Source organism: Pungitius pungitius, chromosome 3 (genome assembly GCF_949316345.1).
Source record: "Pungitius pungitius chromosome 3, fPunPun2.1, whole genome shotgun sequence".
NCBI lineage: Eukaryota > Metazoa > Chordata > Actinopteri > Perciformes > Gasterosteidae > Pungitius > Pungitius pungitius.
Window position 1 is genome coordinate 8,011,163 of NC_084902.1, and position 20,995 is coordinate 8,032,157.

General features: G+C 42.6%; 4 protein-coding genes and 2 non-coding genes across 7 annotated transcripts; 3 read left to right on the forward strand and 3 right to left on the reverse strand.

Moving 5' to 3' along the window:
• The first annotated feature begins 2,240 nt into the window (after positions 1 to 2,240).
• On the forward strand, positions 2,241 to 8,414 carry LOC119221868 (protein NipSnap homolog 2-like). Its single transcript, XM_037478013.2, has 10 exons — positions 2,241 to 2,396; positions 3,417 to 3,556; positions 3,648 to 3,693; positions 4,087 to 4,181; positions 4,615 to 4,685; positions 4,807 to 4,947; positions 5,673 to 5,704; positions 6,780 to 6,874; positions 7,113 to 7,196; positions 7,394 to 8,414. The coding sequence occupies exons 1-10, from the start codon at positions 2,302 to 2,304 to the stop codon at positions 7,456 to 7,458; spliced, it is 864 nt and encodes a 287-aa protein (XP_037333910.2). The 5' UTR covers positions 2,241 to 2,301; the 3' UTR covers positions 7,459 to 8,414.
• Positions 8,415 to 8,418: 4 nt separating this feature from the next.
• On the reverse strand, positions 8,419 to 11,067 carry psph (phosphoserine phosphatase). Its single transcript, XM_037478035.2, has 6 exons — positions 10,897 to 11,067; positions 10,200 to 10,343; positions 9,948 to 10,082; positions 9,331 to 9,476; positions 8,995 to 9,143; positions 8,419 to 8,912 (listed from the first exon to the last, which is right to left on the reverse strand). The coding sequence occupies exons 2-6, from the start codon at positions 10,340 to 10,342 to the stop codon at positions 8,802 to 8,804; spliced, it is 684 nt and encodes a 227-aa protein (XP_037333932.1). The 5' UTR covers position 10,343; positions 10,897 to 11,067; the 3' UTR covers positions 8,419 to 8,801.
• A 1,117-nt stretch (positions 11,068 to 12,184) lies between these two features.
• LOC119221840 (phosphorylase b kinase gamma catalytic chain, skeletal muscle/heart isoform) lies at positions 12,185 to 18,163 on the reverse strand. 2 transcript variants are annotated; one of them, XM_037477965.2, is made up of 10 exons: positions 17,904 to 18,163; positions 17,162 to 17,347; positions 16,379 to 16,557; positions 16,198 to 16,252; positions 16,044 to 16,109; positions 15,780 to 15,943; positions 15,132 to 15,222; positions 14,757 to 14,910; positions 14,473 to 14,598; positions 12,185 to 13,917 (listed from the first exon to the last, which is right to left on the reverse strand). In XM_037477965.2, exons 2-10 carry the CDS (start codon positions 17,248 to 17,250, stop codon positions 13,651 to 13,653), a joined length of 1,191 nt encoding a protein of 396 aa, XP_037333862.2. In that variant the 5' UTR covers positions 17,251 to 17,347; positions 17,904 to 18,163; the 3' UTR covers positions 12,185 to 13,650. The 2 variants fall into 2 exon arrangements, with proteins under 2 accessions (XP_037333862.2, XP_037333880.2); XM_037477983.2 differs by lacking the exons at positions 17,162 to 17,347; positions 17,904 to 18,163 and adding an exon at positions 16,687 to 17,003.
• LOC119223586 (small nucleolar RNA SNORA15) lies at positions 12,571 to 12,706 on the forward strand. Its single transcript, XR_005120951.1, has one exon. It is a non-coding gene; the product is annotated as a small nucleolar RNA SNORA15 (small nucleolar RNA).
• Positions 12,998 to 13,134, forward strand: LOC119223581 (small nucleolar RNA SNORA15). Its single transcript, XR_005120945.1, has one exon. It is a non-coding gene; the product is annotated as a small nucleolar RNA SNORA15 (small nucleolar RNA).
• Positions 18,164 to 18,546: 383 nt separating the features above from the next.
• chchd2 (coiled-coil-helix-coiled-coil-helix domain containing 2) lies at positions 18,547 to 20,991 on the reverse strand. The gene is made up of 4 exons (XM_037478026.2): positions 20,798 to 20,991; positions 19,714 to 19,966; positions 19,053 to 19,245; positions 18,547 to 18,681 (listed from the first exon to the last, which is right to left on the reverse strand). The coding sequence occupies exons 1-4, from the start codon at positions 20,845 to 20,847 to the stop codon at positions 18,671 to 18,673; spliced, it is 507 nt and encodes a 168-aa protein (XP_037333923.1). The 5' UTR covers positions 20,848 to 20,991; the 3' UTR covers positions 18,547 to 18,670.
• Positions 20,992 to 20,995: the final 4 nt, after the last annotated feature.

Below are 20,995 nucleotides of genomic sequence, written 5' to 3' on the forward strand. Positions count from 1 at the left end.
CAGCCGGTTAGATAATTTGGCATGCTGGACACAGGGCCGGATTGAGGGGGCTCAGCTATCCGGTTTCAAAAGTTTTCTAAACTTCTAGTGCATTAGGGGGGGATTCATGGAGCTGTTTTTACAGCTGTTCGTCTTGAAGCCCAGCATTTAAGAATCTCATGGTATCCAAGCGAATTCTGAGTGTGTTGTAAGGGATTTTAGAAATGCAGGGATTTCCCAGAGCAGCACCAGCACGATGTTGTACCACAGATATCAAGAACATGAACCAGAGATAAATGCTGCAGCTGTTCAATGGCAGACTTAGCAAAGTACTTTGTTTAAGACCAATACCGCAAGAAAAAAACAAACATAATTAAAGCACATCTTCACAGGTTGTTTTTTCCAAGACGCAAGTGCACCAGAAGTCCAAAGGCTTGATGACAAAATTACTTTTTTTTCAAGTGCTACGGTCAATGGGAAAATGTATTCTTGCACCTGTAAAAAGTTGTAAATTTCCACTGTCGGATTATTTTATCAAACCACCATATCCTTGATATAGAATGAACTTTCATGCCTCACTTCTAAGCCAACACAAACAAGAAGCCCAACAAGTCCAAAAAGTATGAAATGAAAACAGCAACTGAGTTTGCATCTCAACAAAATAATCTCCACGACAACTGAAGTAAGGAGGCACAGAGTATGTACGCAAACTGGAGAAAGAAATGATTTCACTTCTTCCATTTATAAAACATTACCTTTTTTAAAGTATTCCCCCTCAAACTAAGTTTATTTGATATACAAATCCGGGTATTCGGATTAATACTGACATTATAGCAACTGAACTTGACTAATTTTCCAATAGGTATAAGTAGTTTTGAACAATAATGACGATCATGGTTGTGGCCCCTTTCAATAAATATACAATCATATAAAAAATAAAGTTTGACATATCAAAAAGGTTGGAGGTTGATTGCATGAAACCACTGAGGTTAAAAAGTCAATATGTCGGACTAAAATTAACAGCTGGATACATTTTCAGACTTAAAGGGCACATTTAAGTGGATAAAATCATACTTTGAATTCCCAGACATATTCCCTTTTTGCCGGTTTCTTTTTTTTTCCAAAAATGATTCACAGAGAAAGCACTCCCTTATGATTCATGTCTTTGAACTTCAAATCCCTCCATAGTTTCTGAATTCCATTGATTTTAAGTCTTTCTCCTGAAGCCAAGTAGGCTTTTACAATATGTTCCCCTGTAGCTTCATAGCGCCCCCGTCAAATCATAAATTGTGTTCCTCTTTTACAACCCGATAACCTCCACATTTTTTCATCTATCTTCCACGGCAACTGGATCCTCTACAGTTCTGAAGTGCTACTCCGACGGTGTCCATATTCTGAAAGTAAATAGACGCTTGTCTTGGTGGTTCATTCAAAGTGCTGAAGAATACATTCTAGCGCCCTCAGCTGTTTAACCTGTGTATGTTTTGGCAAGTATTCATCCACAATGAGCCCCACGCTGCATATCCTAGTTCCAATGGATAACTATAATACTACAACGGTCAGTGTTTGTCAGAGGTTTGCAAACCGGGAAATTTGTGATCACCTTTACAAACAGCTTTATGCTTGATGTGATTTACACCAGAGGTTGTCTTGTTGTTGTCATTATTTATTTTTATTTTTTATTTTTGCTGTGTTGAACTCAAACTACTGTATTTAAACATTAGGGTACGAGAGGCTGTACTTAGTAAATAATGTTACAGTTTTTGTTGTCTTTATCACCATTGCAATGTATTGTAAAAGCGTAAAAATGTAAAAGCGATATCTTTAAGTGCATTTGCTACACTTTTAATGAAGTAGGATCCCAGTAAAGTCCTGTGATGCTTTTGGGCCTAATTTGTATTGGTTTAAAATGTCCTGCAGGCACTATAATCTATACTGATTTTGAAATTGACATTTCATTTTATTTTTAAATATTTCAAACTATTTTAGTGTGTGTATATGTTGTACTATTAGTCGAAAAAACTAAATTGGTTAATGGAAAAAACAATCAGCCAAAAAATCCATTATAAAAGATGAGATGACCATTAGCTTCACAAAATAGTTCAAATCAGATCCACCTCCAACCATTAAAAGTCACAAAGGATAGGTAAGCTTACTAATTATACTTCCAATACAATTAATCCTGATTACACTTATACACTCGTACCTTTCACCTCTTCTTCCACGGTGCGGTGGTAACCCGGTACTGATCACGTGTGCGGCAGCGCCCCCCAGAGGCCACCGGCGGTAACAGCGGTGCGCGGCGCTTCTCAACCGTCGAAGATGGCGACCAGAGTCCTTCACAGGGTGAGCGGTGGCCTGGGTCGGGCTACGAGCAGCGGGGCCCGGCCGGGCGGATGCCTCGTCGTGTGGAGCAGGTAGGGCACGGTGCACCTCTCCGCGGCGGGCCCTCGTGTCACTCTGTGGGGTGTTGGTGCTGTGCGTGCGTGTGTGTGTGTGTGTGTGTGTGTCTGTCCTGTGTGAGCTAGCCCGCTACCTGCTAGCCAGCCTTGCGTGGCCTTCAGCTTCCACTCGCACGAGACCTCGCTGCTTTAAAAACAGTTTAATACCCGCAGATTTTAGATTTAAGCTGCGCGGGTTTGCTGGTAGAGGAGAAATAACACATGTTTCTGTCATCGTTTCTTATTGATCACGTCAAACGCTCAAGGTCAATCCGGTGACGGTTACTTCATGCTTTTTAGTTTGTCTTAATAATTGTGTATAATTGTCATCGTCTAGTACACTATCGTTAGTGTACTGGTAGAAGTGGGGTAGTATTCGGAACAAGTAGAGACATCAATGTGTATAAACGCTATGGTACAAGTAGAAGGCATGTATTATGGCATGTATATGGCATACCATAGTCTCATGTATGTATTTATGACGTAATGTATGTGTAATTGGATCAGAGATGTTGGTGCATTGATCTGTATCTCACTGTGAGATCATCTGTATTCACTTTTACTTTGCATGCTTCTGGATAGATTGTGAAATATGTATTTTCTTAATCTGTAATAATAAACTCGTATATATTTTAACCTGAATCTGCAAAGCAACTTCCGACTAAACATATGAAATATACTTTAAGTTTAAAGTGCAATATTGGCCTCCGATTGTAGTTAAGTTTAGTTAGAATGTGTTGTTTACATCCCACGACTGACTTAAATAATGGGTCCTGCTGTACCACAATTTGTATATTAAATGAAAAATAATAACGCTATAAACCATAAAGTCAGTGTCATTATATGTTCTATCAACTTATAATTTTCGCTCATATAAAGATAACATCTAATCTGATATTTAATAAGATTTTAGGAAGATGATTTTAGTGTAGAGTCATACTTTATAGTTTCTCATCCATTCGATTGTGGTTCATCATAACTCATCTGTGTCTGCAGGGGATTCACGACTTCCGTCAGCAGAAGCGGAAAGGACAGCTGGTTTAAGTCGCTGTTTGTGAGGAAAGTTGATCCCAGGAAAGATGCACACGCTACCCTACTAACCAAAAATGAGGAAAGTAATCTGTACAAAATCCAGTGTAAGTTCTCTTAACCGTTTTTGTACTTCAACAGAAACATTTATCCTGGAATAATGAGACCGTGCTTGAGTATGACCTTTCTTTTTTTCAGTCCATAATGTCAAGCCAGAGTGCCTGGATGCCTACAACAAGCTCTGGTGAGTGTAATTTCATATTGTCGTCTGAGCTGCGTGCGGCTGTCAGCTTGTGCTTGTGTATAAGTAGTGGCAACAGTCGTCGACAGAGACTACCTAGTACTCTGTTTTAAAAATAAGTCTGAGCAGTCTATTCCTGTGAGGTTATTGACCAGCTGGCCGGACTTGAGTCCTTCAAAGACCATCCGTCTCATACCCAAGATGACTGAGAAGAGTTTTCCTACATATAGTTGGGGAATCATTTTGGAATTGCAACCGTGCTCATGCACACACACACACACACACACACACACGCACACACACACACACACACACACACACACACAGAACGTTGCTGGTTAAGAGTGGATTTTTGCCTTTGGGAGACTTGTGGCCGACCTTTCTCATTTTTCACAGTGAGGAGGTTTTGCCCTCCATCCATGCTGATAAGTACTACCCCTGTGAGCTGGTGGGTACTTGGAATACCTGGTATGGAGAACAAGACCAGGCTGGTAGGAACACGAACATCAAAACTGCAAATCAGCATTCATGTCATACTGCACGTTATGCAACTATAGCTATAACCAGAGAACGATGTATAACTCATTTAAGCATTCCCGAAGATTCATATTAATTCACATATCCATGAAAAACAATACTGTAACATTGCTTTCTATCGAACACTGTTTTGTTGATTTATTCTGTCTTTTTCATTAGGTATCTTTATGATCGAAATGAAACAAAATTATTCACTTTTTAAAATCCAAAAAGGCGTGTGCACAAATGCAACCCTCTTACAAGGAGAATTATGTCAAAGGTCATATGTTTTAGGGGTGAAGGAATGTTTTTTTTCCATCACTATTTAATGATGCTGCTTTGGATTGGTTGACCCTTCTGACCCTTCAATGTGATGCATCTGTGATACATTTGTGTCCCTTTCCCAAGTCCATCTGTGGCGCTACAGGGGCGGGTACCCGGCTCTAACCGAGGTGATGAACAAGCTCAAGCAGAACGAGGTAAAGACTCCCTCGGATACATCTTGTGGGTCCCACCGCCCCTGTTAAGCGCTTTAGTTGTGCGCTCACAACAGACACCAGTCGATGTAAAGCTCATTGATTGGTGCCCGTCCATTGGCAGGAGTTCACAGCCTACAGGAAGGAGCGCGGGAAGATGCTGATGTCTCGCAGGAACCAGCTCCTGCTGGAGTTCAGCTTCTGGAACGAGCCCGTTCCCCGAGAGGGGCCCAACATCTACGAGCTGAGGTCCTACCAGCTCAGGGTGAGTAACGCTCTGCTGTCCCAAGGGGACGGCGTTGCTTTTTCACCTCTGCCCGGCTGGTTCATTCAAACTTACGATCCCCCAGAATCGCGATCCGAGCCAAGTTTGTTGCCGAGTAACAATATCCACGAAAAAAAATAGTCCAGAAACCTCCCAGTGTAGGTCAGCATCAGAGAGCTGCAGAATCACAGTCTTTACACCTCAAGTCACATGCTCTGCTTCTCAGACTTCTAGATGACCTCCGCCCCTACGCGACTACCGCCAGACGTGTAACGACCTCGTGGCTTCAGGGTCGCCGTTTGTGCTTTCCTTCTAACCTCCGTGGAGGCTTTTTATTGCCGTCCAGTGGCTCAACGATTTAAAAACAGTCTCTGTGTCCCCTCGTAATGCTCGACGCACGCCCTCGGATTTAATCTCGCTTCATGATCTGACAAGAAAAACGGTCTCTGGATCAGCGTTCCCGTGACGTGTGGGGAATGCAAGATATTATCCCTCATCCCCGCCGAGGATTACAGCGTAAAAGCAGCAGGGCGTGTGTTGTTTTAACATGAGACAACCCCTAAGAGGAAGTTCTTATTACAGCTTATCTTCACAAGGACAAAATACCTGTATTACGTGCTTACCATTGATTGAGTTGGTGTGTTGGAATGGGAGTGTGTTACCGACCTGTGGCTCTGGAAAGCTCATGCATTGTAACAAAAGAACACTGTTTTTCTTTCTTCCAGCCAGGAACCATGATTGAGTGGGGTAATTACTGGTAAGGCCGCCTGTATTCATTCTTTTCACTCAACTGTAGTTACTGGAGAGTTGCACTACATGAAACCTTCCTCTCCGCGCTGTCATTAACGGGAGCTATTCCACAGAGACGCGCTATTTTGAAGCTAAACTGTCTTGCTCTCGAGCCAAGATTTAAGTAAAAGTGGAATATTAGGCAGACCGCAAAAGTGTGTTCGGAATAATTTCTCTTAAGACGCAACACTAATCATGTTGCATCATGCGGTTGATTGCAAATGATGTTAATGAAGACGAGCGCATTCTGCACACGCCTAAGCTTTGTTTTTTTAAACCTGATTGCCTTGTAGTGGATTTTTTTTTCCTTTTTTTTCCGCTCGTCCCACCGGATCAAATTTTTTGACTGGTTTTAAACCCTTTTCAGGAATGCCGGCTTTAACCGGTCTCTCCGGTGTAACCTAAATTCCGTTACCCTGTCGACTCTTCTGCGTCTAATTCCAGTTAACACACATTCTGGTGATTGTCTCCTGCATGATTTTACACAATACACCTTGAAAGTCAGTCGTGTTGTGTTTTGTGGCTTTCCATTTCCCCATTTGAGCAGACATGGTGTATATTATTAAAGGAGAGAAACACCTGCTAGGACCAGATCACTTTTGTTTGTTTGCGTTTATGCTCACTTTAACTGGCTAATATTTAAACAGACCTCTGCAGTCGTGTAGTGGCAGCAATGCAATTTCAATCTAATTTGTGTAACTAGGATGAAACATCTTCTTAAATTAACAGCAATCATATATTTGGATTTGAATGTTTCCTGGATGTTAAACCCTTTTCTTTTCACATGGGCTTAAGTTAAGCTTCATAAACGTGCGTACAGTACATAGTAGCGTCACGTCTAATGGTCGAAGCAGTTAAATACGACTTTACGTTAACAAAACCTTAACTGAAGAACAGTTCAGAACCAATTGACGGATGATCCATTAAATCCTTGTTGGAAGACTTGTCCAGTACGTTGTGTGTGTGCCGGCCTGGTCTTGTTAAGCACAGGTTTTAGGTTGGTTTTGGACTCGCTTTGTGACAAGAGTTGTTCTCGTCTGCAGGGCCAGAGCCATCAGATACCGCCAGCACAACCGAGAAGCTGTGGGAGGCTTTTTCTCACAGATCGGCAACCTCTACATGGTGCATCACCTCTGGGGTGCGTTGGGATAACCGCTCCACGGGAAATGACTTCCTGACTATGTGGTTTTCACAGAATCTCAGCTGTCAACAATTTGGATCATTGAATGCTCCTTGTCGAATTGTAAATCTGCACTGGTTTGCTTCAAACTTCACCAAAACTTCCATTCCTTAATTAGGTCATTAGCTCCTAGGTCCTAGGCAGTGAGTAGGGATTTATTATATTATAGGGATTTATTATTTATTGTCGTTTTCAGCTTACAAAGACCTCCAGTCCAGAGAAGACACCAGGAATGGAGCCTGGCAGCAGGAGGGCTGGGACGAGGTGGTGTATTACACAGGTGAGCATAAAACACGTCCTGACTAAACAAAAAAATGGAAAACTCAAATTGCGTGACTGCAATCTTTTTAGGGCTTTGTGCAACGTGTCTGGAGCAACAAGGTATTGGGTATTTTAGAGCCAACTGAACCTGATCAATATTTCTCAAGAGAGACTTTAAACTGTGAGTCAACACCTAATCTTTCCACTTCTCTCCAGTTCCTCTCATTCAACATATGGATTCCAGGATCATGATCCCGACGAAGGCTTCTCCTCTGAAGTGAAATGAGAGCTGAGCAGGAGTGGCTCCCTTTTTGAATGTTACATCCATCAACCCAGAGCATCGGTTTTATTGTTTCTAACCTCCCGTCAGTGCGGCCAAACATTATCCCTTTCCTCGCCCCTGGTGTCATCACTTCCAGATGTCCCCCGGACGGAGGAGACAGCTGAGCCTGCCATTTATCAGCAAACCCAATAGTCCAAAAGAGTCCATCGCGATGCACCAGTTCATTATCAGTTATTGAGTTCTGGAGCAGGGAGACAAAATTTGGCCAATTAAAACCTCCCGATGGCCGTCATGTCCAACTTGTGGTGCCACATTAGCTAAACCCAGTCAATGAAGAGAGCTCTGTCTCTAGGTTCAGAGCCATCCAAAGTTACTTAAAGATGAGCAGCTGCATGAGGCCGGATAGGAAGAATAGTGCTGCGTGATGCAGGAGCTCTTTATTTATTAAGCGTGCTGGCACTTTGACGCAAGCCAGTGCCGTTACTGAGTGAGGGGACAGAAGGCCTCTGTATATTCAGATTTCCGTTCCTGATCAAGATGAGGGCGATTCAAAAGTAGACTATTGTGTAAAATGTGAACCTCATATTGTATTGGAGGTCTATTGTAAATCACATGTTTTGAAATGACTCCTTTCAATTGCTTTTTTCCCCCCGAAGTTCCCTGTCATAATGTTGCAGTTTCCTGGTGCATTGTTTGTAACAATGGCTCCTACCCTATTTTTCTGTGTGAAGACAGCATGCATAGTTTGAAACGGTTTTAACGGGGTCCTAACTATCACGTATGAGGAAACTGTCCGTAAGTGGCTGAGTGAGTGAGTTTTCATGCTGCTGCACATTGTAATATCAGATTATATTGTAAAAGGAAGCATGTTTATCTTGTCTGTCTGTTCATCGGGTTATAGGGAACAGTGCAGAGGGAAGAACACCAACACAGATTAAAGCAGTTGAAACAACATCTCTGACATCCTGTGTTGTGTTTAATGTAGATGTTCGTTACAGGACTGAACATTGACATGTCTGGTTACAAATAGAAATCAAACATTTCTATTGCTCATTGCATGATAATATGCATCTGTTGTATTAGCTTAGCTAAACGCTTTGAATTCACAAAGTGCAAAAACACTAAAAGGCTCTTTTAAAACTTCATAACACTGTTATTTTAGTATCTTTTAGTATAAAAGTCAATAGAGCAACATTGTCAAGAAGGTAAGATTTGTCTAATGTAAACATTTTCATTCATTATATTAAAAAGAAAAAACTATTGAAGGAGGGCGAATGAAGGAATCAGTCACAACCATAGATATAAAATGTTAAAAGTGAGTGACTGTACTCTTTTAATACATTAAATATTTTCCAGTTCCTTTAGCAATTCCCCAAAACTTGTGACGTACCACAAAGACTTCTCCTTCACTTGCTGCCTGACGACATTCCCACCGAATCCGATGAAGGCACTCTGGGGATGCAAGAGACAACGCATCACACTCCGGCTCCAAGACGGACAGTTTCAATAAGCGATACGCTACGTGAACACTTACAGCCGGAGGGAACGCCTCTAGATCAGTCGCTCCGTCTCCGATCATCACCACGTTCTTGAAGCCATGTTGCTCCTTTAACATATTGATGACTTTTCCTTTACCACCGGTCTCTGCTGTGGGCTGGCTCTCATCAAACCCTGCATACTCTCCTGGGTAACACACAATTCACATTAGGAACCTGAAATGATTCCTCTGCAACAAGTTGACAAACGACATGCAAAGTATCCGCTCAAAACGATTCAAGCCGCTTCAGTCGTTTTTTCCCCCCAAACACTCATTCTTTAGTACAGACACAACATTCCGCAGTCATAACATTAAAAAAAGTCAAGGCCTCACCGTTGAAGTAGAACTTGAGGCGGTTGGCGTAAACATGGGGCAGAGGAATGTCGAGCTGAGTGGCCACGTGCTCAACGATGCAGCTGAAACCGCCCGAGATGAGGAACACCTTGATGTTTCGCTGGTGCAGGCGGTCCACGAGCTCCCTGGATGGAAAGGAACGCTCCGCGTATCAACGTTAACATTTTTGTGGCCCGTGCAATGTTGTACATAAACCAGACTCCCACGTACAGCCTGCAGAGTGTAGATGAGGATCTATTTTTGGTGTACAGAGGCGGCGGGAAATGCTACATTAATACATCAGCTTGAACATGTTTAACTAATAAAAATAATTCCACCTCATTTTGAAAAACAAGCAGATTCCGGACGATCCCTTTGTGTTGAAAGAATTAAAGTTTAAATACATTTTTTGTCTTTCTAGAGATACAACAAATATTCTTTAAGATGTAGTATAACCTGAAAGACTGCTTCCCCCGCCCCCCATTTGCTTTTTACTGCACCCTTGTTTAAAACTAATGAATAGCTGGTTAAAAGTACCCAAAGTACATCCAAATCCATTTCTGCATTGCGTGTAACTCAAGGATTTGCGCAGTGATTCGGCTTCTTCACCCACTCACCGGATACCTGGAGTCAGCTGAGGTGGGTGATCTGTGATCAGTTTGTTCACTTGTTCCCTGGAACATCGGATGATGGAAAGACGCTCATTCAGCGCTTTCTTAAACGTCATTGAGCCGCCCATAGCTTTTCGAGTCCTGAATTGTGAAAAGCATTTGCATTATATTTCAAAGAAATCCATAGATTAGGTTCAAATATTGGTGTACTTTTCAGTGCACGTCAACTTTGATTGTTGACAACATTAATACGCATACATTTCAGTGACTGCATCCCCAACACCGCAGAATTTGGCAAGTTCATCGATGCCTTCTTCTTTGATGACTGTGCTGTCCACATCAAAACACACCGCGTCTGCTCTGCGGAATAGTTCCTTGGTCTGTGAAAGAGTTGCCATCATGCTGGAAAAAGAAAGAAGATTTATAACTTCATTGAATGAACATCCAGCTATGTTTGGATGTTATCTAAGGGTACATATTGGGTAGAAATAAGGGTCTGAATAGGTTGGTTAAACTTGAAGTCAGTGGTTTTCCAAAGCAGCTGAATCATTTAATTTAAACTAAAGCCATGTATGCAGTTTTCTCTTCTGTCCAGCAAACCCATTCATTGACTGAACTATGTGCAAACATTTCTGCTTCGATGGATATCAAATTAAACACGTGACCCAATTCGGTGATAGGAAAAAAAGATCATTACATAATCCCGCCAGGCTAAACAAATGATGGGCTCTAGTGGACATCGTCTGCTCTGATTGCGTCACCCTACGCAGTAACTGGGCTAGCGATAGCAAACAAAAAAGAAACATAAACACGTCAAGACATTTAAAGTCGGTCCAAATAGCGCCCGGTTTTCGTTACGTTATAACATTAAACGTAACGCAAGTGCTTCAATGTCACGTCTTTACGTTACAAACGACCGATAAATGTCTCGGAGAGGATGGCTGGTTTACGTTACCTGTGCGGCGCGCTGCACTTCTCACTGCTTTTGATACGAGTACTTCACGAACAAACCGCTGTTTGAACTGACTGTAAACTGCTCCCGCTGTCACGCCACGCTTATTTATCCCGGGGAGGGAGAAGTACCGTTCTCGTAACGTTCTCGTTGGTAAGGCACTGAAGGCAGCTTCACTATGGGACCTTCAACGATGAGGAAGAGAGCTGCTGAATGATGGACCAATCAGAGGGAGGCCGGTGAGGTACCGCCTACTAGCCAAGGACCAGTTGGTTGGCAGGGTTACGTGACGTCAGCGACGCCTAAGCACCGGCTAATGCTAACCGTTGACTTTCAGATACATTCTTGGACTAAGAATTAGGTTAAAGTCCCCATGCAGTCTCCAAAGTCCATATTAACAAATTAAATATATGCATGTTATATATCTATTTATAGTTTTGCAAGGTTAGTTATTATTTCTGTGATCACCATGTTTAAAAAAAATTAACCAACAGGCATTTGATTTCTTTATTTTGTCCAGCTGATTTTATTCAGATAAATGTCACAACCACGCAGCAATGAAGTAGTGAATCCTGTGATCTATACAGGGAATACAGTACAACCCAATTCGAAAACAATCATACGGAAATACGAATGTATCAAAAATAGGATAAAAGTCTTAAAATTAGGTGCAATAAGCTGGAGGAGGATATGCATGTTCATTTTGACATTGATAACAATTCTCAGCTTTAAATACAAAGTTATTGATATGAACATTGGACTAGGAGCCAATCAACTAGCAGGAATATCTATAATGTAAAGAAGTTATTTGGATTGTTTATTAATTGTTGTTAATCAGCAGATGTCCCGTTTACATCCAGTAGGGGGAGCCTAAACAACATTCAGAATGCCGGACGCCAGTCACCACCATAGAAGAAGAGATTGGGGAACTGGTACTGTACTTCCGGTACTTCCCAAACCCGCTCTCAGCTTGTACCACGTTGAAGTGAGCGGCCAGCGGATCGACATATAGACTAAATGTTGCTCTATATCGTTCATGTTTGCTGTAAAACGGAACCGGGTCCTAAATGGAACATTACATCCTTACAGGTAATCTTGTAATAGCTATTTTCAGGTTCAATGCATTTGGTTAAAGGTTTGGGATATGGATGTGGAAAGCACGTGGCAATTCAACTTAGGTTTGCTGTAAGAAAATTTACATTTTTCGCTGTAACACGACGAAAATAGTTAATACAATTGTTCGGATTAAAACAGTTCATTATAAATTGTATTCCCAAAAGATGGACCCAAATAGATTTAATAAATAAAACATTTTAATTACGTGAGTAACAAATCAAGACGACCTCCTTTGGTGTGTTTGCACTCAAGGTATGATTAATGCTCTGGCTGCTGTTAACAACTCGTGCTTTATGATTACAGGATACATTGGAGAAGGCCTGACGTGACTTCTCATGGAAGAGTTCTCAGCCTGAAACACACCATGTGGCAGAGGTGAAGTGATCTCATCATTATGAAAAACAAGCACTTTCCTCTAGAGTTAGTGTCATGTCTCAGAAATAAACAACCTTCTGTTACTGATCTCTCTACAGATGCCTTGTCTAAAAAATTGGATTGTTGATCCGTATGCGACAAAGCACTGAGAGGTAACTCATACATCCCGATAAACTGTATTTGAAAGCATGGCCGAATTCTGGTTTACTCTTGAAATGGTAAATACAGTCAGACACTATGCAAAATTATTGTTTTCACATACTGACTCAACAGAATAAGTGCAGATTATGTGCCTCGTTCTAATGTCATAGTGAATACAGAATGACATATTAAATATGGTTTCATACGGCTGCAATTATTGATTAGGAATACATTTAAATATTTTACCATAAGCATTATCATTGATGTGGAAACATTACGCAAGTAATGGATCTTGTTGCTTTTGTTACAGCAGTCGCCAGCATATGGATTAATGTAAGGTAATTAAGTGCAGTAGTGCACTAAATTGCTACAACGAAAAGTCCCAGGGACGGTAGGTTTGCTCGCGCACACACACACGCGCTACCCTGACATGCAACACAATTATTCCCGGTGGTGATAAGTTGCCACTGAGGCATGGACGAATTCTGTTCCAGCTGGTCCGTGGTGGATACAGTCAGACACCATGCAAAAGCCTAGTCTCATTTCTGCTAAATGACTGGGTGAGTGCATCCTTCGGCCTCATCCGATTATGCAGGTTTGAGTACAATACATCTGAAAAATGAAGGTTCTGCACTACCGTTGTTGACTGAAATATCCAAATAAGTGTCAATCTGCTGTGATCTTTTTAACTTAAATGCTTTTCTTTTTTCAATCTACAGGTCCACAAGGGAAAGCAAGACTAGCACCATCTGCCTTTGAGGCAAAGCTGTACAGACTTTTGTAATAAACTTGTAAATGTTTTCATGAATGGGTCTTTTGTATTCTCCTTTTCTACATTTAGCTAAGGTTGATAACTTAAATTTCATAAGCACCATAGAAAAAGGAAAAATCGGCATCAGATGTCCATTTACATTCAAAAGGCAGTTGAGATTTGGCTAATAGGAAAATAAATATTAACTGCCATTTTACCAGTTAATCTGTAACTTCAATCTTTCAGACAGTGTTGTCGTCCAAATATATCCCAACAGTGCTGCATTTTAAACTCGACTCAAGACCAACTTCAATTAACAATGTACTGTTGTCATTTGTTTAAAGCTACCAGAGCAGATCTGTAACCCGCAGCCATCACCAGATGAGGTGCACCGGCTGGTCGGCCTCTGCAGCCATGGACAGCAGGATGGCCTTGGGAGTGTTCTCAAAGAGTGCTGCTCTGTTCTGAGTCTGACCCTTTTTGACCCAGTGGCCGTAGATCTTGAACGCACAGGCGTCGATGAGCTTGCGGATGGGCTTGATAGCGTACGGGTCGCTCACGATCACCTCTTTGGTGACTGGTTTGGCACGGCGGTAGTTGCAGTAGATGCGCATAGTTGCGAGAACAGTCTTGCAGATGACCTGCGAGAACATTCACATCACATGTTTACTGGAGCACTAAGGGTGCGATGAATGTTCAACATAACTGGGCCCAGTACCCTCCCCACACAAGTGTTTTCATTCATAATGCCACATTAGAATTCCTTTGCGATGTTCTATTTACCCTTCTATTAGATTTTGTATAGTAACCGTGAGCAAAGGCATTGCTATCAGAGGGTTTTTATCCCTTTTTACAGACAACGATTTGTCTATAATTCCTTTGTAAAATGAAGACGTGTTTATAAAAGCTCCCAATAAATACGAAATTTGGAAAGGTGTAATCAAGTGGGTAAATATGTCAGACATTATTTATACAGTACATTAACTAATACAATCTTTGAAATACATGTTTCAATCAATGTTTCCAATCATTGTGCTGTATTCGTTTGAAGGTTATCCTTGCTGGTGTGTTCATGGCGCCATCTCTCAGATCTTTGCCTTTCGTTTGTGTTACTGTCATTATGTTGTATTATGAAATGGGAAGTGGAAAACAAACTTGTGGTGTGGAAAAGTGAGTAAAAGTCTTTCACGTCTCACCCTGAATCGCCTGTATGGAGTGAACTGCCGTACTTCATTCACCACATACTGAGAAAAGAACGAGTGGTTGAGGGCATCTGCAGCTGTGTATCGATGCTTCGGGTCCACCACGAGCATCCGGGAGATCTGAGGAAATACAACAAAAAGTTTCATTCACAATTCTGTCATTAAAACCGTGTAGCTTTGTATAATTGTCATAAGTGATCTCAATAGTTAGCCAAGAACTCAATAGCACCGTTACAAAATTTTACCAGCAGAAGCAGAAAAAAAGAAGAAAAGCCTACCAAGTCTTTAACAGTGTCCGAGCGGTCCTCCCACTCTGGAGACGAGAAGTCATAGCTACCAGACAAGATCATACGCAGCATCATCATCTGTTTCCTGTGCCAGAAGGGAGGAGAGCCTGCGAGTAGCGTGTACATGATCACCCCCGAACTCCATCTGCAAGAAGAACAAAGGATCCTGATAATAATCTGCAAACGGTGCAAGCCAGGTCATAAGACAACATTGGTGTCTACATCAGCTCACAATAGATTCACAATCCTGCAGAATTAGTAAATTGGCATAGTTGATTAGCCATTTGTCAATATTTCTAACTGTTGTGGTGCTTTCATTGTGACACTGATAACGTTCTGCTGTGCTTCTTGTCTCTGCTTACTCACATGTCCACAGCGGTACCATATCCTGCGTGCGCGGCGTCCATGGAGCACTCGATGATCTCAGGAGCGAGGTAACCAGGAGTGCCACACACCTCTGCATCACAACACGCATCAGACTTGTGAACTTTAGAACCCGCATTGACAAAGGTGCAAAAACTGTTGACCACTTGGTCTCTGGCAGAAGAAAAATGTAGGGGTGTCCCCGTGTTAAGCAAACCAATTACTAATAATCTGGTGGATATCGGTGTGAAAACATGAACTTCAGTTATAGAACAGCACTACATTCCAAAGTAGGAAGTAAATTCACAAAAGAGTTTCTCAGAATTCATGTAACGTGGATGAAGGAAACCTGCGAGACATGAAATCAAAACTGTAGGCGTTATTGAAGAGTAAATTTACCTAAATGTGACAAAACATTGAAATGATTGCGTTCAGACAAAAAGGTTTGAGGATGCACAGTTCCAATCGAGTGTGATTTGAAAGGTCAGTAAACAGAGTGTCCGAGACCACAGCGAGTACATCTGAGTGTCCCGTTGCAGCTTAACCTTTGTAAGAGCAGCTTAGAGAGAGCGGAGCGCGTTGTGCAACCAGACCCTGATTCTCAGCCGACCCTACCAGCAGCTGCTCCAACAGCACTCAAGGCTCACCGACCTTTGAGCCTCTGTCCCGGCTGGATTTGCACGGCGAAGCCAAAGTCGGTGAGTTTTATGTTCATCTCGTCGTCTAAAAGGATGTTCTCGGGCTTCAGGTCCCGGTGGACGATGTTTTGGCCGTGGAGAAACTGGACCACCTTCAGGAGAGCACGCATGATGTTCCTGAAAACAACACACGCCAAACTCTAAAAGGTCTTTGAAGAATTAGGACAATTCCGTCTCTGTGGATTGTTCCAATAGCGATACAGCGGCTCTCACTGACCGGGTTTCTTTCTCACTCAGAGTAACTTTCTCTGTGAGGTAGTCGAAAAGTTCACCTCTCTTCATCCTGCAGGAAAGAAAAACAAACAAACATTTAATTGTCGGCGTGCTTGAATTTCTGTTCACAGCTCAGTTGTATGAAGCTTCACACTCACAGGTCAAAAACCAGGAAGTAGAAGGCGTGGGACTCGTAGCAGTCTTTGAGCTGTACTGTAGAGGAGAAGGAGACATTCTAAGGTGTATTCAGTATTTAATGAAGACAGACACAACTAATATGATATAACTCAGATTCACATTGAAATAAAAATCTTTGTGGGGGGGAATGAATGAGCTCACTGATGTTGTCCCGCCCGCAGACTATCTTCAGGATGTCGATCTCCTTCACCGTGGCCTCTCGGATCTCCTCGATCTCCTGCGGGGTCATCTTGTCCGAGGAGGTGATGTCTATGATCTTCACCGCGTACTCCCGAGACGTCCTCTTGTCGACGCAGCGACGCACCACGCTGCTCACTCCCCTGAGGAGCGGTGAACAATTAACATCGGCTTCATCGGGTCATCCGTCTCTTGTACGGCTCGCCTCAAAAGACGTGTGTGGAGACAATTTTTCATGTTGCTCTCAAACATCTCACACTATGCTATGTTACCTCGGGAGAAAGGAGTTGAACCCCCCGAGGCGCATAAAGTAAAGTTATGTAATCTCCTCATGGTCATTTTCTAAGGGTGACGTCCATTTAGAGGGACGTGTCTCTCCGTCCCCTCGTCCGTTCAGCCGGGTGAAGAGCCCTCGAGCGGCTGAACACTCTGTTCCAGTCTGGCGACCTCGTGACCCGCACGCCGAGACGTGACGAGAAACTAACGGGCTGCTGTCCGACTGAGGGCCTTTGTCCACCACACACTGGAGTTATCACAGGCTTCGTCCTGCCCACAATGAGCAGGTTATGTAACAGCACACCCCCCCCCCCCCCCATCTGTGGTGGTGAATGACAATGTGAGAGTAGGGTCCGTTTCTCGTAGGGGCTTCCAGGAAACGTCTTGGAAACCATGCGTTCGTTTCCACAGCAGTGTCTGAATCAAATAAACAACGGCAACACTTTGAGCCTTGAGTCTGTACGAGCGTACCTTCCCAGGACCTCCTTGGTCTCGTACTTTTCGTAGAACTCCTGGGCCCCCACCCAGTCGGGGGCCTCCTCCTCCTCCTCTTTGGTCATGGTGGCTTTGATTCCGATTGAGCAGCGAGGCTGCACAAGCTCTCCCCTCACAGCGGGTCGCTGACGGGAACAGTTTGTTCTCTTCAATGACACAACCCTGAACACAACACACTGTTAAAAGTACTCATCAAACACGGGGAGGAGCTCTTTGTTGAAAATGGATTTTCATTGCCGAGGGGAATATTGGTCAATGTTGGTCAAATGTCAAACATTTGCGGTTTAGCTGTTGCTCTTCTTATATGTATATTGAGAAAATATATGGGAAATTATGGATATTTTTTTTATTTAGTTAATGTAATGTTACGGTAATTTAAGTGAGATCATAAATGGCAGCTAAACAATAAATAACAATATAACAAAACGCATTCAAATGTTGTTTTAACACTTTAATCTGCAAAGGAGCCCATATCAGCTCTAAACATACATACTGCAGTGGAAATTCATTTGGAGGGAGATTAAATAGAAAGAATTGCTCATCCTTTACGAGATGGAAACAGAAGTTGTGTTGATTGTAACATAATAAACGCAGTAGACCGACGGAGCAGCGCGTGCCACCACGCGGGAAAATAAACCTCCTCCGGCACTATTTGACCTTTCGCGCGGCTCCATTAATTGAACTTGAACCATCGATTTAAGAAGAATAAAGCACCCACCTGGCCCCGAGTGGGTCACTGCTCGTTGGTCCGGTTCTCCATCACGAGCACATGGAGCGCCAGGAGACGGACGGAGAGCTGCGGTCAGACACCGACGCCATCGCACTAAAGGGCGAGCGTTAATGTCAGAAGCCAAAAATAAATGGATGCTTCCGCGGCAGCACACCGAGAACCCGCGTCCGCACGAAAAAAAACTAGATCCATGAAATGACACCCGTAGCTGCTGCCCTGGCGATGAGAGGTGTAGAGAGAGAGAGAGATATTCCTCAGCGGTACTCCCCACTCAGCATTCAACCCGGGGAACGTGTCCAGCCCGGAGTGACGGGACAGGTGCTGGGCCCCCAGGGCCTCCAATTCAACCATGTAAAAACAGGAACCAGTGCAACATTGAACGGGGCAGAGAAATACATCAGCTCACACACTTTGTTTTTTTTGATGATTCAAGTGCTTTATTATTTTGAAAGAGGCAGACAAGCCAGAGGCTGGAAACAATCTAAATTAAAAGCAGTGAAGCCAATTGGAATCACTGATGAAGACCATTGAAAATCAACACGTTGCAAAATATATAAACAATATTTATACGACTATTATTACAAACTCCGCAGCACTATCCTGAGAATGAACACAATGATGCTGTCTATGATATGATAATCAGCTCAAAATGAAGCATGTTTATTGATCTGTTACAAGTTAAAACACTCTTCGTATTCATCCAACGCGAAGGCTCAATGCAGTTTGTGCGTGTCTTCAATCTCCAGGAGTTTGCCTCATGACAGACCTGTGGAAAAAATGACAGTTGACAACTTTTCTAATCATTTGTAATAGTTTATAATGTCATACAGTACATGAAAATACTTTAAAAATAAAGTACAACATTCAGAAAGACTTGTATAATTACGCCTCCTTTGGGCCACAATGAGTATTGCAACAAATTATGTAAGACCTGTTTCAGCACCATGCAAAAGTCTGAATGACTAAGCAAATAAGCACGACTGAAGAGACACTGGAACAATCAGCTAAAATACAAGTGTGTGAGGTTTTCAAATTAGTGAAATAAAAATTATCACTTTTATTATAGGTAAATTATGGCTATCAACAAGCGAGCAATTCCAAATGTCATTTAGAACAACTTTTTTTAATTTAACTCACCATAAGAGGACTTGCACTGTTTCAGCACCTCACCGAAGCCCTCGCAGAGCTTGAAGTCGCTCTGGTTTTGGGCACACTCGACAAACTGTTTGAGCTCATAAGAGCAGGCCTGCTGCTGTTCCTGAGGCTGCTGCTGGTACATGGACTGGGGCTGCTGCTGGTACATGGACTGGGGCTGCTGCTGATACGGCTCCTGAAAGACATGAGGCAGATGATGTGATCCTTCATATATACACCTGGAGGAAGCATGGTATTTTGTTTTCTTGATATCCCTTTATTTGTTTTAAATTGAACGGTCATAACTTGTGATATATCTTTGCCAATGCTACAAGGAAAAAATGTCAAAATATCTTAAAGCAGCTCTTATGCAAAGCTACATGCCATATGGCTACGCGTTACACACGTCCCTTAATTTTTAAATTTAAAAAAAAAACCTGCCTGATTAAAAAGGGTATACGGATATGCTTATGTAAATTGTTCAGTTATGTTATCCCCAATTACCGGACTAACAGTTCAAATCTTTTGGCAGTGATCACTAACCCTCCATCCAAAAAAACACACCTGTATTTTGTTTCTGTTAATTACCTCCCATGGGTCAGACACACTAATCGGCCCTGAGGCTAATTCAGTCTTATGACAGTCTAAACCACAGTTTGTTTACCTGGTACGTGACGTCGGCCTTGGCAGGCTCTGAGCTTCCTCCGCCGAAGCCTCCAGTCATGGCGTGGCCAAGGGTGTGTCCTACGGCAGAGCCCACTGCCACCCCAGCGGCTGTAGTCGCCATTTGGGCAAACATACCGGGCTGCCTGGGCGCGGAAGCCGGAGCACCCACAGCAGATGGAGGAGCATGCACTGGAGCCGGGGCATAGGAGGGAGGGGGTGCGGCCCTGGCCATTGGTGGAGGTGGGGCCCGGCTGTAAAGAGAGAGGCATTTCAAATACAGGACCAAAACACCACAACTGGCAGGACCTGGAACAGGTTCAAATTAGTTTGAATCAAAGCCAAAAAATAATAATTCTGCCTTACACATTTCACCAGGGCTAAAGTTTAACGGTGACAAACTCCAAGGGTATAAACATAATGAGTGGGATCCTCTGGACAATTTGGAAAAGGAGCAAAGGCTTAGTATCTAGATTCCAAAGTCTTTATTAACTACTACACCAAATCTAGATTGGGCTAAACTTAATTACAAAACACACACACACATTACAAGTTAGTTTGTGCAAGTGATTGGGATAAATTGGCACATCATTTAAGGGAATTTGCTTCATAAAGTAGTAAAGAGGTCATAATGCACTGAGCCGAGGAGAATTTTAATTATCTCTGAGGTCCGTGTGGCTTAACAAAAATAAAGTCGGAAACATATGCATTCAGAAACGTACGGTCTGTAATTTAATGCAAATGTTGCTAAAAATGTTTTAAAGTTAATTGTTATGTCACATAACGGGCAACAAATGATGCCAGACTGCAAAGTCGGATCACACATTGTAACCTTCATTATTTAATCAATGACGTCTGAAGAATCTACAATTTCCTAGTACAAAAAGAACACATTTTGATTGATTGATTGACCTTACCGTTATTTCTATTACTCTAACAGATAATGTCTCCGAGAAAATGTCCACGTGAAACGTTAACTGTAACGCTAGCTAAATTAGCTAAGCTGGTTAGCAGTTAGCTACATTAGCCCATACACAACATCCTTCACCATTTTCAGCGTTTCAAAATCATTTATCAAACGTTACCTGGCTGGAGGGGCCATCCTAGATGTTCGGCTTCTGCTTCCTCTTGGCATTTTGATACTTTGGGGGGAAGATTTCGGACTTTGCTGGCTGATAAAAACGTACGCAGTTCTACCGGCTATGTTATGTCGACCTTTAACGTTAAGCTGGTCCGGAACTTTCTGTGTTACATCATTTGTCTGTCGGATAACTTCCGGTGTT